Raw genomic sequence first — 21,356 nt, 5'->3', positions numbered from 1 at the left:
AGTAAATTAAACAGAGAATAAGGAAAAATAACATGTAAATAACACTTAAAATAAGGGAATACAATAGATTGAACAGAGAATAAGGAAAATATCATATAAAAATCAATTAAAGTCAGTCTTAGGGCAAATACAAGTAAAAATAGGGAAATACGGTAGGTTAAACAGAAATAAGGAAAATATCGATCAAACACGAGAAAAGGAAGAGTATCAATCGAAAATTAGTAAGGAATAAATAAAAATCTCGAACCCTAGTTCAAAAGGAAAGAACATATGGTCGAAAATCTCACTGAATCGGACCATATAGCCTGATAGTGAATGCATATAGATGAAATATCGTCTAAGTCTCAAAGGTTGAAGGCGGTGGAATCCGATTTGAGGACTGGTACTTACCAAAATTGGGGCAAGTACTATGTAACACCATAGTCTTGCAAATAATACTGAGGTAACACATAAAAGGCAAGAGAATCATAGAAGGAATTCATGATTGAGATGGATTCAGAGAAGATTGAAAAGGCGGCTAGGGTTTCGATGGGAGAGAGGGGAGAGGATTTTAGGGCGGCGGTTCAAGAGGGAATGGGGATTAGGGTTAGGGGTTAGGATAATAAAAGGGGGGATTGATTGTGGGTCGTTGATCTTAGAGATCAACGGCCAGGATTTTAAAAGAGCTAGGTTGGGTTAATGGACGAGTATATGGTATTGGGTCGCTGGTGTTAGGCTTGGGGTAATTGGGGTGTTGGGCTAATGGTTTGGGCCAAAATTTGGTCCGAAAAGTAGCATGTTTTGGGCCAGCTCTTGAAGCCCTTGAAAATTAATTAGAAATAAATTATTAAAACTTCTAATAAATGGTAAAAATAATATTTATGCTATAAAACTATTTTAAAAATAATAAATCAACCTTATAAAAATATAAAATGATACTTTGACATAAATAATATAATAAACGCAATTATTTGTAGAATATAGGCCATTATTACAAAATTAGATAAATAGCTTAAAAAATGCTAATGTAATTATATGGAATGAAATAAAATATTTGAAACATATATTATAGGTGAAAAATAATTATTTTAGGCAACTAAGTCATCACAAAAATAATTTAAAGGATTTTATCAAAAATTAGAATATAAGAAAAATTAATTTAAAGCTCTAAAAATTATGGAAAAATTATAGAAAATTCTTGTATAGGTTTATAAACTAAATAATGATGAAAATATGCTATTTTGAAAGTATATATATATTTAAAAAATATGAGGGCAAAATTAGGTATCAACAAGGGTGTTCGCATGTGAGTTGTCCATGCTATTGTTATTATTGATATTACACATACGGCGTGACAAAGCGGGCTATATATGTGAGTTTTCACATGTGGCGAGATAAGACAGGAATATTATTATGCGCGTGCGGCGAGACAAGGTGGGAATTTACTTTATTGTTTCACGCGTTGCGAGACAAGGGGTCTATGTCGGGGATGATTTATGATGACTTGTGATGGCATGGGGCATTGTTATTGATGATATTTGTGTAATGGTGTGCCTACCTTGTGTGAGTTATGCATTTTACGTTTTTTTATGTTGTTCCCTATGTGCCATTCGTTGTCTCTGCTCTTACTTGTTGACTCGAGTTATGATAGAACACTTGCACAAGCATAAATATAATTAATCACTCATATCAGTTTAAGAAGACGAATCCTGAAGTTTATTGATTATTTACATGTATTCTCGTTTACTTGCCTTCTGTGTAAGTGTTTTACAATTGGCACGTAAGTTATCCGTGCGGTAATGAGTTATTTTTATTGCTGGTACGTGAGTTCTCCGTGCGGATATGAGATATTGTCACTCCTTTAGCACGTGAGTTATCCGTGCAGATATGAGATATTAATGGTATTGGCACGTGAGTTGTCCGTGCATCATGCGAGTTGTCTGTGCGGTTGTGATTTGTAATATGGGCACAAAATGCCAAGTGATCAGGGTTCGTAAATTGGGACCCGTGATTTATGATTATGAGGTGTGGTACCTCTGGAAAATTCTTGAATAAATCTTGTGTGAAAGCAGATCTTCTTCTTGAGTTGTTACTTATTTTCCTTACTTGGTTTCATCGGACTTAAATTGTATTCAGCTTTCTCTACGGCGTCATTACCTGTTGTGCCTTGTTGCTAATTGTTGCTTCTAGTTTTCTATTGCAAGTATTGTTTTATTATTTTTACCATTCTTAGATTTATATTGATATTGTTCCCTGTTAGTTTCACATTCATACTTGTACAAGCTATTAAGACTAGTAGGTGTCTTGACTGCCCCTCGTCACTACTCCATCGAGATTAGTCTTGATACTTACTAGGTACCACTATGGTGTATTCATGCTACGCTTTCTACCCATCTTTGTGCAGATCCAGGTATATCGGCGTTTGTTGATCATTAGCTAGCTAATCGGGCATTCCTGTGGAGACTCAAGTTGTCACGCCCCGACCTTGGTGAGAGCGACCGGTGCTCAACCAAGATACCCCGGTCAAGCAAGCCTTTACAATGCCTTCTACACAACTCACCCATGAATAAAGAAAAGATACATTTATATCATTAATTAAACATTAACTGGATTTCGTGAACAATGCCAATTCCATTACTATTAGTCACTTCATTTTATAGTCTCAAAATACATACATAATCATAGCTAAAGTGCACAAGTGATTCAAATACAACAAGGCTAGTTTGACTTTCCCAACATCCTTATATAACCCACACTGTGTCTATGGAGCTTCTACAGATGCAAAATACTATGATAATGCCGTAACAAGTCTCCGACTATACCTCAAAACATAATACACGTGGGACAAAAGATACACGACCCCGAATGAAGTTGGGCTCACCAAATCTACTGAGAAGAGGGTGTATGTGTATTGCTATCAATGATCAATGCCACCTGCTGCGGAACCACATGCATCCATTAAAGATACAGCGCCCCCGGCAAAAAAGACGTTAGTACATATGGAATAGTACTAGTATGAATGACTAAACACCCTCTCAATAGAACGAATGATAACACAAGTAAGGACAATCATAAAATCAATGGGAGCCTCAAAAAATACCAAAACATCAAATTAAGAGCAAGACAAGTTTTCAGGTAAATTTTCATATTTTATGTTTGGGAGATCTTAGCACCGATATACCACTGTGATCTTGAGCACGGAGTCTAATCACAGCCCGATCGGCTAGGTCGTCTCACACCAATACATCAACCACAATCACAATCATTGTTTTACCCGTAATCTCAAGTACAATCACCACCATGTGTGCGACATGGCGTCTGATCACGACCCGAGTTGCTAGGCCGTCTCACCACAATATTGTGTGGATCGACATCACCCTTTTCTAGCAATCATCACATCCCAGGGAATATTTTCATTACATCAATCTCATCCTCATAAAGGGGTGCAATCACACTTCGCTCCTACACCTACACATGTAGTTTCGGGGTTAGGTTATTTCAACTACCCTTCCTCGGTGACTAACGACACTCCAGTGTGTTTAATTATTTAAAGTTCTGACAACTCATTTTATTATCTTTTATATACCATTCGTTTCATTGGAACCAATGGCCATAACACAATGTCACTCTTGGCACGTTGGTTGTATTTCATACTTTATATTCATCTCTTTCACTTTCAAACATTATCACGGATCATCAACAACAGAGCATTTCTATTCAAAACTTTAATTCCACATATTGAGCAAATAAGAATGTTAAACACATTGAGATTTCTTATACAATTTGGCATAATAGCCTTCATTTGAATCATGACTTAAAGATATAATATTTGGATATGCAACCCATGCTTCGAGCACATTTTCAAATAGAATATAACATAACAAGAACATTAGAATACATATTGAACATATATCTTTCAACACAAGGTTTATTCAGAATAAACAATTCATAATGAACAACTCGGGACTTACAAGGATATCATGGGGTTCAATTCTAAGAGATGAGTTTAGCTAACATACCTCGCTTTGAGCTTTTTAAATTACTACAATGTTCCGAAATTCTTAGCATCTTCGATCTATTTAGAAATATAGCAAAATTGAACACAAATTAGGAGAGAGATTATGGTTCCAGCTCATTTGAGCATTTTATCAAATACTAGGTGGGTATTATGATTTAAATATCCTCCTATGGTGGATTTCTCCATCCCACTACCCTAAGTCTACCCAATTTATCTCAACATTCTTCCCCCAACCCTTGATAGTACATGCATGCATAATGGGCAACTCCCACACCTAATAATTGCTTTTCCCATTACTTATTTTCAGTAAAATCACGAAATTGAGGGCTAGGGAGGAGTAGAATCTTACCTCTAGGACGGTCTCCTTTGGCTTAATATATCGAAATAGGGCCGGGTCAAAAATTAGAAAAAATGAATCCCCAATGCAAATCTGCGGTCGTATATGCAACCGCACAACGCTTTTACGGTCCACAAAATAGACCGTAAAATGGCCCTCCGAAATTGGGCACTCCTGCCTCACTCTACGACCGGTCTGTAGTCCGCAGACCTATTCTGCGGTAGCATAATGCACAGCAGAACTGCCCTCCGAAATTTTTTTGTGTTGGATCTGCGAGGGGTTATGTTGCCCGTAAAATGATTATGCGGCCACATAATGGACCGCATAATGGTCGAAATATTTTTCCCAAATTTTTGCTTCAGTCTGCGGCTAATATGCGGTCCGCATATTAGTTATGCAATCGCAGAATGGACCGCTGATATGCCCTGTACTTCCAAATTTTTTCTTCGACTCCCCAACGCACTATTCAACCCACAAAGTCCGAACCGCATCTCTATAATCATAAACTCATAGGTCCACTTTGTCACCATAAAACCCTGGGTTTTAGGTAAAATTTTACAAGGCCTTACACAAGGTATACTTGTCATCGCATTTGCAAGCCTCAGAGTCACCTTCTAAAGTTTATTTTGTATAGTTTGTTTCTATTCTAGAACAATTATACTTAGAAATTTCCTAGAGAATTCAGTAGAGCTTATGACTTGTACTATCAGTTTTGGGATGTTATATATCTACCTTGAATTATTGTCTTATTATAGAAATTTTTGTTTCATGCTTAATAGTTATTTGGTTAAAAATTTGTTATTGAATCAGTAAGTGTTAGGCTTACCTAGTCTTAGAGACTAGGTGCCGCAAGACATCCCACAGATGGAAATTGGGGTCGTGACAAGTTAGTATCAGAGATCTAGGTTCATAGGTGGTACGAGACATAAGCGAGTTTAGTAGAGTCTTGCGAATTGGTACGGAGACGTCTATACTTATCTTTGAGAGGCTACAAAACTATTAGAAAACTTCACTTCTTTCATTCCTATCATGCGAGTTTATTGATTTCGGAGTTTGAGCCTTTGTCATTTTATTCTCTCACAGATGGTGAGAACACGAGTTGCAATTACTGATGACACTGCCCCCAAGGCCGGTGTTGCTAGGGGTCAGGGTAGAGGTAGAGACCGGGAAAGAGCACGTGCTACAGCTAGAGCACCTGCTAGAGTAGCAGCTGAGGAGCCACCAGTAGCTCCGATTGGGCAACATGCACCATAGGCGTCTGTTGCTACCCCACGACTTCCTGAGCATGTTTGGTACATTATCTCAGTTGGGATTGATTTCGATTGCACCAGCTTCTTCACATACCGGGGGAGGAGCTCAGACTCCTGCCGCCCGTACTCCAGAGCAGCTAGTCCATATTGGTTAGGTTTTAGGTGTCATGCTAGCACAACCTGTTATTCCGGTTCAGCTTAAGGTCAGGCCAGGGGAATCCGAGGAGGAGAAGCTGAGACTTGAGAGATTCAAGAAGTATTGTCCTCCTACTTTTAGTGGCTTAGCTTCAGAGGATGCACACGGTTTTATAGAGAAGTGCCATCGTATTTTCCGCACTATGAGTATTATGGAGATGAGCGGGGTTGCTTTCACTACTTTCTAGTTGTCTGGAGCGGCATATCAGTGGTGGCGGGTGTACGAGGAGGGTAGCCCAGCCGATGCGACTTCACTTTAATGGACTCAGTTTTCAAAGATGTTCTTGATGGAGTTTGTTCCCCAGACCCTTCGGGAAGCATGGCGCGCGGAGTTCGAGTAGTTGCGCCAGGGTACTATGTCAGTGTCAAAGTATGTTGTTAGATTTAGTGATTTGTCCAGGCATGCACTTGCTTTGGTTTCTACATGTAGAGAGTGAGTATGCAGGTTCATTGAGGGGCTTAGTTATGGTATCCGATTCAGCAAGGCTCGGGAGTTGGAGACGGATGGTCTATTTTAGCAGGTGGTAGAGATCGCTCGTATATTAGAGGGTATGTGGGGTCAGGAGAGAGAGCACAAGGAGGCTAAGAAGCCTCGTGGACTGGGAGGATCTACTGATCCTTATTTTGGAGGCAGGGTATGTCATGATAAAGGTTTTGTGGGTCGGTCAGTTCAGTTTCCACTTCAGGATTCATGCGGCATTTCAGATATCCATAGGTCTTAGAGTACCCGTACCAGACAGCTTCCATAGCCACGTCAGCGGAGAGGTTGCTTTGAGTGTGGAGATACCAACCACATGGTGTGAGATTGTCCCATACTCCGGGAAGATGTGCCACAGCGGGGTATTCAGGCTATGAGTTATGCTCCAGTTGCTACTATATCTGTACCGCCGGCTAGGGGTGGAGGTCAGGCGGGTAAAAGTCGCCCTAGAGGGAGAGGTCGGGCCCAATGTTACGCTTTTTCTGGTTGTGTAGAAGCCGATGCACTAGAAGATGTCCTTATAGGTATGGTTTCAGTTGAGTATAGAGATGCATTTGTTTTACTTTGATCTGTTCCCATTTATTGGTAAGATTCATCCTACCTTGCTTCGGATATGGTTGTATTTTGTGATTCTTGTACCCTGTTCATGTGTTCACGCCAGTTGAGAATTTTATTGTGATAGCCCGTATCTATCATTCTGGTTTGGTTGTTATTGTAGGTCATGACAATTGGGTGGACTTTATGTTAGTTAAATACGGTAGGATTTGATGTGATCTCTGGATGGTTTGGGTGCTCTACAAGTATGGGAAGTTGTTACGTGTTGTGGTTCTGGTTCTACGAGGTTGAGTTAGTAGGATGGTCTAGTTGCTGAGATGTTCACCTTACTCGTGATTCCGAGTGGAGGATGGGGACCTGGTTTTCTTTATGAATAGGTGTGTTGGTGCCAGGCTATGCGCCAAAGTGAGGTCATATTAAGGTAAGATTTGTTATGATTGTTACGTGTGTCTTGCTTCTTCCCTGTGGATTGTATCCGCATTATGGTATCAGTGGGGAGTTCTGCATGTTTGGCTTGTTTGGCGATTCTCTCATGTGTTCTTATTTTTGTATTTAGTCATATTCAAGTTGTGCTTGTTAGGTTTGGATTACGATATATGTGCCTAGGTGGCATTTGAGATGGCTTGTTGATCGGGTGAGCAGCTATGCGTTTTGCATGTTTCTTGCATTATTTTTAGAGTTGTGAGGGTTTGGAACAATGTTCTAGTCGATATGAGTATGTATGCTGGTACCGGGCTTGGTAATGGGCAGTTATTATGTTTAGAGTTGTTGCAATGGGCATAAGGATGTTGTGTTATGTCATGTGGTTATACCTTGTGGGTGTATGCATGAGCTGGTGTAGCTAGTTGAGGATTTTACGCTGTGTTTGTGTGATAATAGGACACTTGGTAGTTGTGGAAATTTCATTATAAGGCTTTTCGGCATGAGTGGAAGGAATAATCTACGGTTGAGATGGAATTGTCGGGCTTGTGTTGGTCGGGGTGACGTAGGATCACCTGTGTGTATGTACATGGTGAGTTCATACAGTGATGTGATGGCTTGGGAAAGATTCTTGGCACGTTCGAGGACAAACGTTTGTTTAAGAGGGGTAGAATGTTACGACCTGACCTGTCGTTTTGAGCTTTAAGGTTCTGTTCAGTGGTTCGAGGTCTTGAGTAGCTTTCTATTATATATTATGACTTGTGTGCATGCTCGGATTTGATTTTCGGATGATTCGGGATGAATTTGAATGAGTGATTCTCACTTTAGAAGCTTAAATTGAAAATGTTGGCCGAGGTTTGACTTTTGTGGAAACAACCTCGAAATGGTATTTTGATGGCTCCTACAGGTTCACGTCGTGATTTTGGACTTAGGCATATTGTTTTGCCGAAAGTTGGGGCTTAGAATTTTGATAAGTTGGACTGTATGTTGACTTCATATCTGTCGTATTTGGATTTCTGTTTTGGGACTTGCAATAAGTCCGTCTTGTCATTTGGAACTTGTCCGCAAAGTTTGGCGTCATTCCGAGTTGATTTGATAGGAATCAGACGCGCTATTGTGTTTTTAGAAGTTATTGAGTTTCATGTTGAATAAATATGTTTTGAGGTCCGATTCGTGATTTCGGATGTTATTTTGATGATTTGATCGCGCGAGCGAGTTCGTGTTATATTTTTAGACTCGTGTTGGTGTTTGGTTTGGAGCCACGAGGGCTCGGGTGAGTTCTAGACGCATTTTGGAATGTTTGGAAGAGTTTGGAAATTGCTTGTGTGATCAGATGCCTCAGGTCTCGCATTTGCGAGTTTTGGATCGCATTTGCGATATTAGGCAAGGTCTGCTAGGTTCGTATTTGTGATCCCAGTGATCGCATTTGTAATGGGGTGGCCTGGGTAGCTGGGTCGCATTTGTGATCTTCTTGGTCGCATTAGCGATATGTCCATGTTCGCAATTGCGGACTTTTCATCGCAATTGCGATGGCAACAGGAATAGAAGGGCTTCACTTTTGCGATTGTTTCTTCGCATTTGCGGGCCTGTGACTGGACAAAAAGCTGAGGGGCGGGATTTTTAGCCTCATTTTCATATTTTGGAACTGTAGACTCGGTAAGAGGCGATTTTAAAGAGGGAGTTTTATCTACAAACTTTGAGTCAGTGATCCTAATCTATTTCTAATCATATTCCATCAATATATCTTAGATTTTAACATTAAAATCATGTGAATCAACGTAAAAATTTGTGAAACTTGGTCAAGTTTTTAAAAAATAAGAATGAGTTTTGAGAGTCAATTTGGACACGGAATTTGAAACTAACCACATATATGAACTTGTGGGGTCATGAGTAGTCGGAATCATCCATTGGACCCGGGTTTTGACCGGGCGGGTTGACGAGCTCGAAACACACACTTAAATTATGCTCGCTAGTCAAAGATGGTATAGTATAATATCGTATCCACAGGGATTAGAGTTAAACAATATTTTCTTAGTTTCTAGCTTGATTTCTATTCAGGAGAATCAACAATTGAGATTTATATGATTAATAACTAAAATTAACTAAGAATCTAAAGTTATTGATTAATGACTATCGCAACAAAGGTAAGCAAAGAAGTTATCAGTGGGAGAAAATAGGGGTTGATATGATAGGGCAAGGCAATTGTTTGAGATCTAACTCTAGATAATTCACTTCTAATGTTTAAGTGAATCTCTGGAATTCACTCAATTATTAATTCAAACGTTTAGTAGAAACTCCTCTCTCAGTTAAGTCTCAACCTCATGAGATGAACCAATTTAAGCACGCGAAGATATGCAAGAATGCATAGTGGATTGGTCTTTAGTAGAACCTCTCTCGATTATTCTCCTAACTAGGTTTAATCAATAATTCAACTAGCCTCTTTCGATTACTAAGAAGAATCAATGAACTCACCCAACAATATAATGAAGATATCACAAGTTATGCCTCTCTTGATTATATGAACAAGTGAATATAGATGCAACAATGAAATCATCAAAAAATGCTTCAATACATAAAACTAGAGTTATAATCCACAAACAATCATCAATACACCCAATCCATCAAACCCTAAAGAGAACTACTCCAGATATATGGAGTAATTCATCAAAAATATAATTAAAAGATAGGAAAACATAAATTCGATCCAAACTCGAGTCTTGAGTGAGGAAGGAATGATGAAATCCTTGTGCTTTTGCTGATCCCACTCCTCCTTATAAGTAACCGTATATCCACATAAATACATACGTACATAAGTAAAAAGGAGCGAGAAATAGAGAGTACCTAGGTGAATTGATCCACATATTTCAAAGGCACGACGGAGATTAGCGAAATTCTTGCCAGCTTTATCGAAGAGCTGCAGAGAACAGGAGAAGGAAGTGAGAGATTAAGAGAGGAGAGGGAGTTGCCGGCTATGGCAATTTGGCGATCTGTGGGACAAAGGCAAATTGGATAAAAAAAAATAGGGTTTACTGGAAGCAAGATAGTGGGGAAAGGTGGGCCGAAGTTTTCTAATTTGTGAGAGTATAAACAGGGGACGATATTAATCGCCGTCTTATTTTGTAAATTCATATTATGGCAATTTGAAAACAACCGTAATGTTGTGTATTGTGGCGATTTCATGTAACCGCCATTATAAAACCGCCACAATTGCACCATTGTTTTGTAGTGTAATTAGGTCTAATATGTGTCAAAAATCCAGGAAATAATATTTTTCCATGTATTTATACCAAGTAGGGTCAGGCCCAGAAAAAATCACCTTCTCCTAGTCGAAATAGGAAAGTTACTCTATAAAATTGCGCAGCCGCGCCGCATGGGGCGACGCGCCATGCAGGGCATATATGGGGAAATTCAGAGAGTTAGTTATGACATGCAGCATGAATTTGCACAGTCGTGGTGCCCCACGCACCGCGACAGTGAGGTTTTCTCAGAGTACGGATTTTTCTTGCGTTTTGACATCCAGACTTCGTCCTCGACCCACGAACACGATCCCGGCTTAATCCCTTGGGGTTTTACTCAAACTTCAAAGCTCCAAATCACCCAAATTCATTCCATAACATCTACATAGCTCGGAATCACTCCTACAAGGCATAAAACACACAATAAGTACAAAACACTATAAATTAAAGCTCAAAACAAGTAAAGTGCAGTGAATTAGAGTGCAATAAGTGACTAACATATGAGATTATAGCCTACCATCAACACCCCACACTTAAACCATTGCTCGACCTCGAGCAATCCAACTACACTTTATATAGATACGACATTTTTTCAATAATTCTCATAACTCATCACACCAAGAATATTTAAAATGGATTAAGTACAATACCGTAACATCTTCGCCTCAAGATTTGACTCAAAAGCACCGCGCAGTTTTCACAACCTGCTCACTTACTCTAAACATAGAGGTCAACAACATTACCTTTCCTTCGTGAATCAAGTGACCTCACACAATAATAGAGAGTAGTTCCACACACAATAGACATTAAGAACAATTAGGAACTCAAGATAGAAAGAATTCGCTCACTCTCAGAAACAACATTCATATGCCACAAAAGACGTACCATAGGCTTGCCCGTAGTGTACTACTCTAATAATTGAGCTCATTCAGTCAAGGATCAAGTAGGACTTTAATTAGTTGTAATGTAGGTTGCAGGATGGGTAGGATACATTTAGATATAAGAGTGACTACACCTCCCTAAGCACTTTTAATACATATACATTAACAATTCAAAATCCCACACTTATGTCAAACCATAACTCCACCTTCACAGTAATATACATTAACTCCCTACTTATTTAAGCACAATTACATCAAGAGTCACCACTATCAAAGAATATTTTGCAAAACAATACAATAATTTTTTTTCTTTTTCTTTTCCAATTCAAGTGGCTCTTACTTTTTCAAAACATTGCACCTTTCTCCTTATTTCAATAGTTCCACTCAAAAGCCAAACCAACCACCCCACACTTCAAATTTTACAAAGTTCATAACAAATTCAAGTGCTCACGCGAGGTAAAAGGTTCAAATAGATGGTCAATTCAAACAAATGAGTAGGGCTTGTAATGTAGTTGCCAAAGAAACAGGATTACATGCTCAATGTGGTTAACTACGATACATAATAATTAGGTAGGTAAAAGCATATAACTGGCTCAACAAAGAAATGCTTAGATCACTTCCAAGACTGAATAAAACTACTATTTCACTTTGCAAACACACATGGCAAGTTCTAGACATCAAATGCAATGCACAAAATAACACAAAACCTCACACACACATGGCACATAACTCACTCAGGATCGGATTCATCAAGACGCTCTAGTCAAAGCAGTTAAGCAAAGTTAAGATCATACAATTTAAGATACTTATACAAGAGTTAAAAACTGTGACTAAGCATCACAACTAAAGCACTCACTATTCTCAAGGCATAATAAAGTCAAGAGACATCGTTTTCAATTCAAATCATAGCACAGGGTTTCCTAATCCTAAAAAATATTGAAACTAACTACACCCGGTTCAAACAAAACCCTGTGAAAAGAACCGCGACACAAAGAAAAACCAAGGAAAAATTATTACACTACCTAACAAAAGAAAATCTTTTTGTCTTTTTTTTTCTTTCGACTTTAATCCCTCAAGAAACCCGTCGAATGATATCCATCATCGAGAAAAATCGAAATATTTTCAAATTTTTATGTTTTTTTTGATTTTCCAACTACTACAACTAACAAAACTAATACATATACATACAACATACAATTATCCCCCACCCCACACTTTAAGTTGTGGCATATCCCCATGACACACAATTAAAAAGTATAAGGTAAAGGAAACTTCCCTGAACACCTAGTCTCATCCTGAGTCGAAGTCGGAATCCATTCCTTGCCTTCGAACTAACGCACACATCCATGCAGACAACTTCTTCTCAGCCTTTTTGGGGTACACCCCACACTTATCTTTCTCACTCGGTGCAGCCTTCTCTTTCGAGCCTTTCACTTTTCACTCAACACTCGCAGCTGGTTTTTCCTTTTGTTCCCCATTTTCTACATTCATATCAAAAGTCACCATCTCCTCACCCACTCTAAGCATGAGTTTCCTCTCATGTATATCTAGTATAGCTCTACCCGTCGCTAAGAATGGTCTTCCTAAGATAAGGGAGACCTCCTTGTTCTCCTCCATATTCACCACTATAAAGTCTACAGGAAATACAAACTTATCCACCCGAACTAACACATCTTCCACTATCCCCTCGGGTATTAAAGTTGTTTGGTCTGCCAGCTGCAACGATATTAGAACCGACCTTATCTCTCCAATCTCCTTCTCAAGTTTCCTGTAAATAGATAGGGGCATTAGATTAATTGAGGCACCAGAATCACATAAAGACTTATCAAACTTTATAGTTCCTAATGGGCAAGGTATAGTAAAACTCTCTGGATCTCCATACTTTTGTAGGAGTTTGTTTTGCAATATAGCACTGTAATGCTCTGTAAGCTTGACCACTGGGGTCTTCTCTATTTTTCTCTTCTTTGTCAAGATCTCCTTCAAGAATTTAGCATAAACATGCATTTGTGAGAGCACTTATGTGAATGGTAAGTTTACATTAACCTGTTTTAGCACATCCAAAAATCTCTCAAATTGCTTGTCCAGCTTTTCTCTATATAGTTTTTGAGAGAAAGGTAAAGCAGACATATGCTCGCTCTTCTCAGGTTCCTCCCTTCTCGATTTTTCTTCTTTCTTCTTCTTCTTCTTCTTCTTCTTCTTCTTCTTCTTCTTCTCAGTTTTCATCGGGCCCTTCTTTTTCTTGTCATCATCACTTTTCAACTGCTTCTCACTTTCTTTTTCAGGTATCACATCATCTTGGATCGGGGTGGGATCTTTTAACACTTGCCAACTTCTCAAGGTCACAGCATGCACTGTTTCTTTAGGATTCTTTTCTGTATCAGTAGAAAGAGTACCTGGAATCCTCTCAGACAATAAAGTGCCCAACCTGTCTTTCCAAGTTTCAAAAACCAGTACCTATTTCTTTGATAGCAACTCCATGTTCTCGTATAGCTGCGCTATGAGTTTCAAGCCTCTCATCAGTTTTGATAATAAAAGCCTTCATTAGATCCTTTAGACTATGCTGAATGGGTTGTTGAGGCTGAAATTGCTGCCTCTGCTGATTTTGGTATGCTGGAGCTCCTTGTCCTTGTGGTCTAGAGTTATTTTGCTGCCAAGCATTCGCAGTACCTCCAGGTGAACTCCGTGAAAAACCAGGGTGCCTCTGACCCATTGCATTGAAATTGTAGTTTCCCACAGCATTTACTTCCTCAGCTGAGGCTCGACACTCATGAGTAGGGTATCCTCTTCCACATATATCACAAGCTGTGTGAGAATCACTTTGTATTGAAGCTAAGGCCAGCTTTCTTATTTCTTTAGCCATAACATCAAGTTGTACCTGCACAGATGTGTTAGCATCAATCTGGTGAACACCAGTTGATCTTCTTCTTTCAGCACTCTCAGAGGGCCACTGATTTGCATCTTCAGATAACTCATCAAGAATTGTGACTATCTCCTCGGGAGTCTTCTTCATCAACGGACCTCCATCTTCATTGCTCAATATTCTATGTGAGGCCGGTGTCAATCCATCCCAAAAGTTATGGAGTTGCATCCAGAGTTCAATTCTTCTATGTTGACACTTTCTAAGAATCTCCTTAAACCTCTCCCATGCTTCAAAAACAGTTTAATTCTCTTTCTGGCAGAAGTTATAAATTTCTCTTCTAAACTTGTTCGTTTTAGCTGAGGAGAAATATTTATCAAGAAATTTTCTGGTCATCTCTTCCTAAGTTCTAATTGATCCCGTGGGCAAGCTCCAAAGCCACTGCTTAGCATCATCTTCAGGAGAAAAGGGGAATGTCCTTAGATACACTGTATTTTGTGACACACCATTATATTGAAAGGTGTTCATAATCTCCTTGAAGTCCATTAGATGTGTGTTTGGATCTTCGTTTGGCTTCCCTCTGAAGACACAACAATTCTAAAGGATTTGAAGCAACCCTTGGTTTAATTCAAAATTGTTTGCTGCAATTGGAGGTGGTTCAACACTTGATAAACCTTGATTGTAGACCAGTCTAGCATAATCGCCAAGTGGTCTCCCAAGCAATGGTTGATGTTGATTAAGTCTGATACCCCTCTCTTCTTCATAGATGTTCCGTGCATCTCTAATAACTGCTTCCTCAACATCCCATGCATCTTGTTCTCTTCGTTGGGCTACTTCTCTCGCATCCAAATCCACATTATCTTCACCGTTTCCAGCCATAAGTTCTTTGGTTGAGGATTGCCCAACCTTTTCTATTGTCTCGGTAAGATTTCTTTCCTTCTTCAGCTGTCGCAGTTGTTTCTCAATTTCTGGCTCGTATGATAGCACTTCCTTCACAGAAGTTCTAGTCATGCACCACTCTGAACTTGTAACTTACGCACAGTCAAAGAAAACCAATCGTAAAAAGGAAAAAATAAAATAAAATAACAAGAAAAATTCCTGAATTAATACTACAAACTATTTCAAACACTATTGATTGCCAATCCCCGACAATGACGTCAAATTTGACGAGCTCGAAACACACACTTAAATTATGCTCGCTAGTCAAAGATAGTATAGCATAATATTGTATCCACATGGATTGGAGTTAAACAGTATTTTCTTAGTTTCTAGCTTGATTTCTATCCAGGAGAATCAACAATTGAGATTTATATGATTAATAACTAAAATTAACTAAGAATCTAAAGCTATTGACTAATGACTATCGCAACAAAGGTAAGCAAGGAAGTTATCAGTGGAAGAAAATAGGGGTTGATAGGATATGTGCAAGATAATTATTTGGGATCTAACTCGAGATAATTCACTTATAATGTTTAAGTGAGTTTCTCGAATTCACTCAATTATTAGTTCAAACGTTTAGTAGAAACTCCTCTCTCAATTAAGTCTCAACCTCACGAGATGAACCAATTTAAGCACGTGAAGATATGCGAACATGCGTAGTGGATTGATCTTTAGGATAACCTCTCTGTATTAATCTCCTAACTAGGTTTAATCAATATAATGCAAAGATATTGTGCTCTTTAGGGTCCCGAATTGACTTTTGAGGAATTGTGTAAAGATCGTAACTTTATTTATTGGAATTTATTTCTCTTTCATTATTTGATGTTATTAAGTCGATTTTGGTTAGATTTGTGCCGAGCGGTGATGAATTGTAAAGGAAAAGCTATTTTTGAGTATTAATTGAGAGCTTTTGAGGTAAGTATCTCGCCTAACGTTGTGTGGAGGAACTACCCGTATGTATTGGTTGTTTGTACTATTTAAATTACGTGAAAGACGTGTACACGAGGTGACGAGTGTGTACACGGCTTATATGTGTAAATTTGACCAGCTTAGACTCTTAGGTTCTTATGTACATTAAAAATGAAGTTGTCTTATCATGTTAAATCCTTTATTGCTAAATTTATCTTATGTGTCTTATTTGAAGTTGATTGATTCATGCTCTACCCTTATTACCGAATATACTCTTATATGCCTTAATTGAAGTTGTTGTCTGTTTTATTGCCATGTATTCCGTAATTGCTTAACCTTAATTGAAGTTATTGTTATCCCTTACATTGGTGACTTATCCTTATTTGGAATCATTGTTGCATGTTATCTCTCTTATCGCTTAGTTGTACTTATTCAGATTCATTGTTACATGTTATCTCTCTTATCGTCGAGTTATACTTATATGGAATCATTGTTACATGTTATCCCTTCCATTGTTGAGTTACTCTTATTTGATATCGTTGTTACACATTATCTCTCCCATTGTTGAGTTATTCCTTTTGAAACCATTATTACTTGTTATATCTTCTATTGTGAGCTCGTTCTTCCATTTCTTTGTATTTGTAATTCTTATGTTGATTTACTTGCCGCACTCCCGTGTTATCGTTGTTGTTGTTGTACTCATTATTGTTGAGCTGGGGGTTATGTGTGAATGTGATATTGGAATTATTTTGAGAAAATGTTGTGGCATATGGGCACATATGGTGCGAGTTGTTATATTGTGTTGTTATATTTTTGGCACACATGATATTGTCGAGAGGATTGTCGGGGTGTTCGCACATGTGTTGTCCGTGCTATTATTATTATTGATATTGCACATGCGGCGTGACAAGGCGGGCTATATATGTGGGTTTTGCACATGTGGTGAGACAAGACGAGAATATTATTATGCGCGTGCTACGAGACAAGACGGGCATTTACTTCATTGTTGCGCATGTGGCGATACAAGGGGGCTATGTCGGGGATGATTTGTGATGACTTGTGATGGCCTACGGGCATTGTTATTGATGATATTTGTGTAGTGGTGTGCCTACCTTGTGTGAGTTATGCATTTTACGCTTTGTTGTGTTGTCTCTCATGTGTCATTCGTTGTCTCTGCTACTACTTGTTGACTCGAGTTGTGATACAACACTTGCACAAAAATACACGTAATTAATCACTCATATCGGTTTAAGAAGATGAATCCTGAAATTTATTGATCATTTACATGTATTCTCATTTACTTCCCTTCTGTGTGAGAGTTGTACTATTGGCACGTGAGTTGTTCATGCGGTTATGAGTTATTATTATTGCTGGCACGTGATTTCTCCGTGCGAATATGAAATATTGTCACTCCCTTAGCACATGAATTATCCGTGCAGATATGAGATATTAATGGTATTGACACATGAGTTGTCCGTGCGGTTGTGATTTGTAATCTGGGCACAAGATGCCAAGTGATTAGGGTTCGTGAATTGGGACTCGTGATTTGTGTTTATGAGGTGTGGTACCTCTAGGAAATTCTTGAATAAATCTTGTGTGAAAGCGGTTGTTCTTCTTGAGTTGTTACTTGTTTTCCTTACTTGGTTTCACCAGACTTAAACTGTATTCAGTTCGCTCTACGGCGTTATTACGTGTTGTGCCTTGTTGCTAATTGTTGCTTCTAGTTTTCTATTGCAAGTATTATTTTTTTATTTTTATCATGCTTAGCTTTATATTGATATTGTTCTCTGTTAGTTTCACATTCATACTTGTACAGGTTATTAAGACTAGTAGGTGTCTTGACTGCCCCTCGTCACTACTCTACTAATGTTAGTCTTGACACTTACTGGGTAACACTGTGGTGTACTCATACTACGCTTTTTGCATATTTTTATGCAGATCCAGGTACTTCGGAGTTTGTTGATCATTAGCTAGCTGATCGGGCATTGATGTGGAGACTCAAGGTATACCTGTCATCGCGTTCACAAGCCTCAGAGTCACCTTCTGAAGTTCATTTTGTACATTTTATTTCTATTCCAGAATAGTTGTAATTAAAAATTTCCTAGTGAACTCAATAGAGCTTATGACTTGTACTACCGATTTTGGGATGTTATGTATCTACCTTGGATTGTTGGCTTATTATAAAAATTTCCGTTTCATGCTTAATAGTTATTTGGTCAAAAATCTGTTATTGAATCAGTAAGTGTTAGGTTTACCTAATTTTAGAGACTGGATGCTATAACGACATCATACGGAGGAAAATTCGGGTCGTGACATTGTCCTTGACGTCTGTGATTGGATATAAAGATTAGATTGTGATATTCCTTGATACTCGTGATTGAAAATCAAGAGTAGATTTTTCGCTGAATTGATTCTGCTATCTTAGCCTTCCTTCCATATATAGCTTCCCAGATCCATAGTTGGCTCATATCTTCTTTCTTGATCATTTCGCTTTGCAACGTCTGCTTTTTAGAGATCCTTGATTGCCTACAATAAGAATAAGTTATTTTTCATTATTAAAACCAAGATCTAACAAATAAAACCTATTTTCATTTATGTTAAGAATAATATTATCGATATTTATCGCCCAAGTTTAAAATTATTATATATTGCAATGACACATTTAACTTAACAGTATCATACTAAGTATGTTTGAATATACACTAAATACTTAAGGTTTTGAATTCCGTTGATCAACATATTAGTGTTTAGTAATACTATAGTTCGTTGCTATTATTCGATTACAAATACGAGGATGCTTGAAACAATATTGTAACAACCCGACCAATCGTTTCGAGAGTTATAGTCTTGTTTCCCCTATTTCTACTTCTTTTTTGCTTTATAGCTGTATTATGTCTTACCAGGTTGGTTGGTTCGGATTCGGAGTGGTTTTGGAGTGAATTGAGACACTTAGTCTCTTAATTGGAAGCTTAAGTTGGAAAAGTCGATCGGACATCGACTTGTGGGAAAACGACCTCGGATTTGAATTTTTATGATTCTGTTAACTCCGTTAGGTAATTTTGGACTTAGTAGCGCGTCCGTAATGTGATTTGGAGGTTCGTAGTAGAATTGGGCTCGAATTGGCGAAAGTTAAAATTTTTGGCGATTTTGGCCGGCATTGGAAATTTTGATATTAGGGCCGGATTGGATTTCTGGAAATTGGAATAGGTTCGTGGTGTCATTTTTGACTTGTGTGTAAATTTTGAGGTCAATCGGACGTGGTTTGGTAGGTTTCGGCGTCGTTTGTGGAATCTGAAAGTTTAGAAGTTCTTTAGGCTTGAATCCGGGTGTTATTGATGTTTTGATGTTGTCCAGAGTGATTCGAAGGTTCGACTAAGTTCGCATGGGGGTTATATAACTTGTTGGTATGATAGGTTGAGGTCCTGGAGGCCTCGGGGTGATTTCGGGTGGTTAACGGCTTGATGAGAGTTGAGGAATTGCAGCTGAAGCTGCTGCTACTGGTGTAACCGCACCTGCGGAGTGGGAACCGCAGGTGCGAGGCCGCAGAAGCGAAGGAGGAGCCGCAGACGCGGCTAAGGAGGGCCTAGGCAGAGGACGCAGGTGCGATGGCATTCCCGCACCTGCGATGGTCGCAAAAGCGGATTTAGGGGCGCAGGTGCGAGTTTGGACCGCAGGTGCGATGTACCTCCCGCACCCGCGAAGACCGCATATGCGGTCACTGGATTGCAGGAGCGGAGGCTGAGTTTAGGGATTTTCCGCAGAAGCGGGGCTTTGCCCACAGATGCGGATATGGAGCCATAGGTGCGAGAAGTCTGGGCAAAACCTATAAATAGAACACTTCGAGATTTTTTTACCATTTCATCATTTTTGAGCTCGTATTTTGGGGATTTTGAGAGAGATTTCGGAGTAATCACTGAGGTAAGTTCTTTGTGCCTACTTATCTTCAATAATGGTGTTTCCCTACTAATTTTATACCTAGTTGGTGAGTGTTTGATGTGAGATTGGGAGATTAGGGCTTGAGAATTAGAGAGTGAATTTTGGGGTTTTGGAGGGGCAATTAAGGTCGAATTTGATAAATGTGGTATGGTTAGACTCGTGAGTGAATGGGCTTTCGGGTTTTGTGTCTTTCGTCGGGTTTCGAGACGTGGGCCCGGGAGGTCGGGTTGAGCCGATTTCAGATTTTGGACTATATTTTAGTAGTTTTCTTGTGGAATTGATCCTTTTAGCCAATATTGATTATCTCGTACTGTTTGTGGCTAGATTCGAGGCATTTGGAGGCCGATTCGAGAGGCAAGGGCATTTCAGAGTAGGATTTCTGCGCGGTTGAGGTAAGTAACAGTCTTAAATCTGATTTTGAGGGTATGAAACCTCGAGAATTTGTATGATGTGAATATTTGGAGGTGATGCACATGCTAGGTGACGGGCGTGTGAGCGTGCACCATCAGAGATTGTGACTTGGTCCGTCCCGTGAGACTGTAAAGTTGAATAGCCATTGTTATTACTTGTTTTTCCTTGTCTTTGAGCAATTGACTGCCTTTTATGTTAGAAACCATGCTTAGGCCATATGATATCACTGTTGGGACCCACAACGGTCGAATACTTATTGAATTGACTGCTAATTGTTGTCTTGTACTCAGTCACAGTCTTACTTGTGTGTTATATCTCCATTTCCTCTCATTTCTTGTTGATACTTGTTGTATTCTCTGTTTGGGCTAATTATTATGATATTTTGTGAGCCCGAGGGGCTTGAGAGGTTAGTGACTGAGATAGGGACTGAGCCCCGAGCTGTGAGATATTTTGGATCGGGTTGCACGCCGCAATAATATTGGATCGGGTTGCATGCCGTAACAAGCCTTCGAGCTATATATATATATATATATATTATTGGATCGGGTTGAACGCCGCAAGAAATATTAGATCGGGTTGCACACCACAATAAATATCGGATCGGGCTGCGCGCCGTAGCAATATAGCGCTTGGGCTGAAGGAGCCCCTCCGGAGTCTGTACATCCCCAGTGAGCCGAGGTACCTATTGAGAGTGTGTATTGAGGGCTGAGAGCCGAGAGTATGAGTTGTTGAGATGAGTTGAGCGATTGTTGCCTTGAGAGGTTGTACTTGCTTTTATTTATTGTTGCACGTAGTTGTTATTTGTTGTTGATGTGAAATTTCTGGAAGATTCATATCCGTTTTACTTGAGCTCGAGCTGATTTGACTTATACCACCGGATTTGAAAGCATGTTCGCTCTTTACTGAATTTTTTTGAAATGATATGTATTATTATAGTTCGTCACTGCTTCTCAGT

The 21,356-nt window shown here is 39.1% G+C and overlaps 1 protein-coding gene and 1 pseudogene across 1 annotated transcript; one reads left to right on the top strand and one right to left on the bottom strand.

Moving 5' to 3' along the window:
- Nucleotides 1-10,073: 10,073 nt before the first annotated feature.
- Nucleotides 10,074-14,373, bottom strand: LOC138904876 (uncharacterized). The gene is made up of 5 exons (XM_070193376.1): nucleotides 14,368-14,373; nucleotides 13,804-14,224; nucleotides 13,393-13,721; nucleotides 13,088-13,326; nucleotides 10,074-10,146 (listed from the first exon to the last, which is right to left on the bottom strand). Exons 1-5 carry the CDS (start codon nucleotides 14,371-14,373, stop codon nucleotides 10,074-10,076), a joined length of 1,068 nt encoding a protein of 355 aa, XP_070049477.1.
- Nucleotides 14,374-14,455: 82 nt separating this feature from the next.
- LOC117280612 (small nucleolar RNA R71) lies at nucleotides 14,456-14,554 on the top strand (annotated as a pseudogene).
- Nucleotides 14,555-21,356: the final 6,802 nt, after the last annotated feature.

Source organism: Nicotiana tomentosiformis, chromosome 2 (genome assembly GCF_000390325.3).
Source record: "Nicotiana tomentosiformis chromosome 2, ASM39032v3, whole genome shotgun sequence".
NCBI classification, from domain to species: Eukaryota; Viridiplantae; Streptophyta; class Magnoliopsida; order Solanales; family Solanaceae; genus Nicotiana; species Nicotiana tomentosiformis.
The sequence above is the reverse complement of the archived record's forward strand: the minus strand, read 5'-3'. Positions and strand labels throughout refer to the sequence as shown.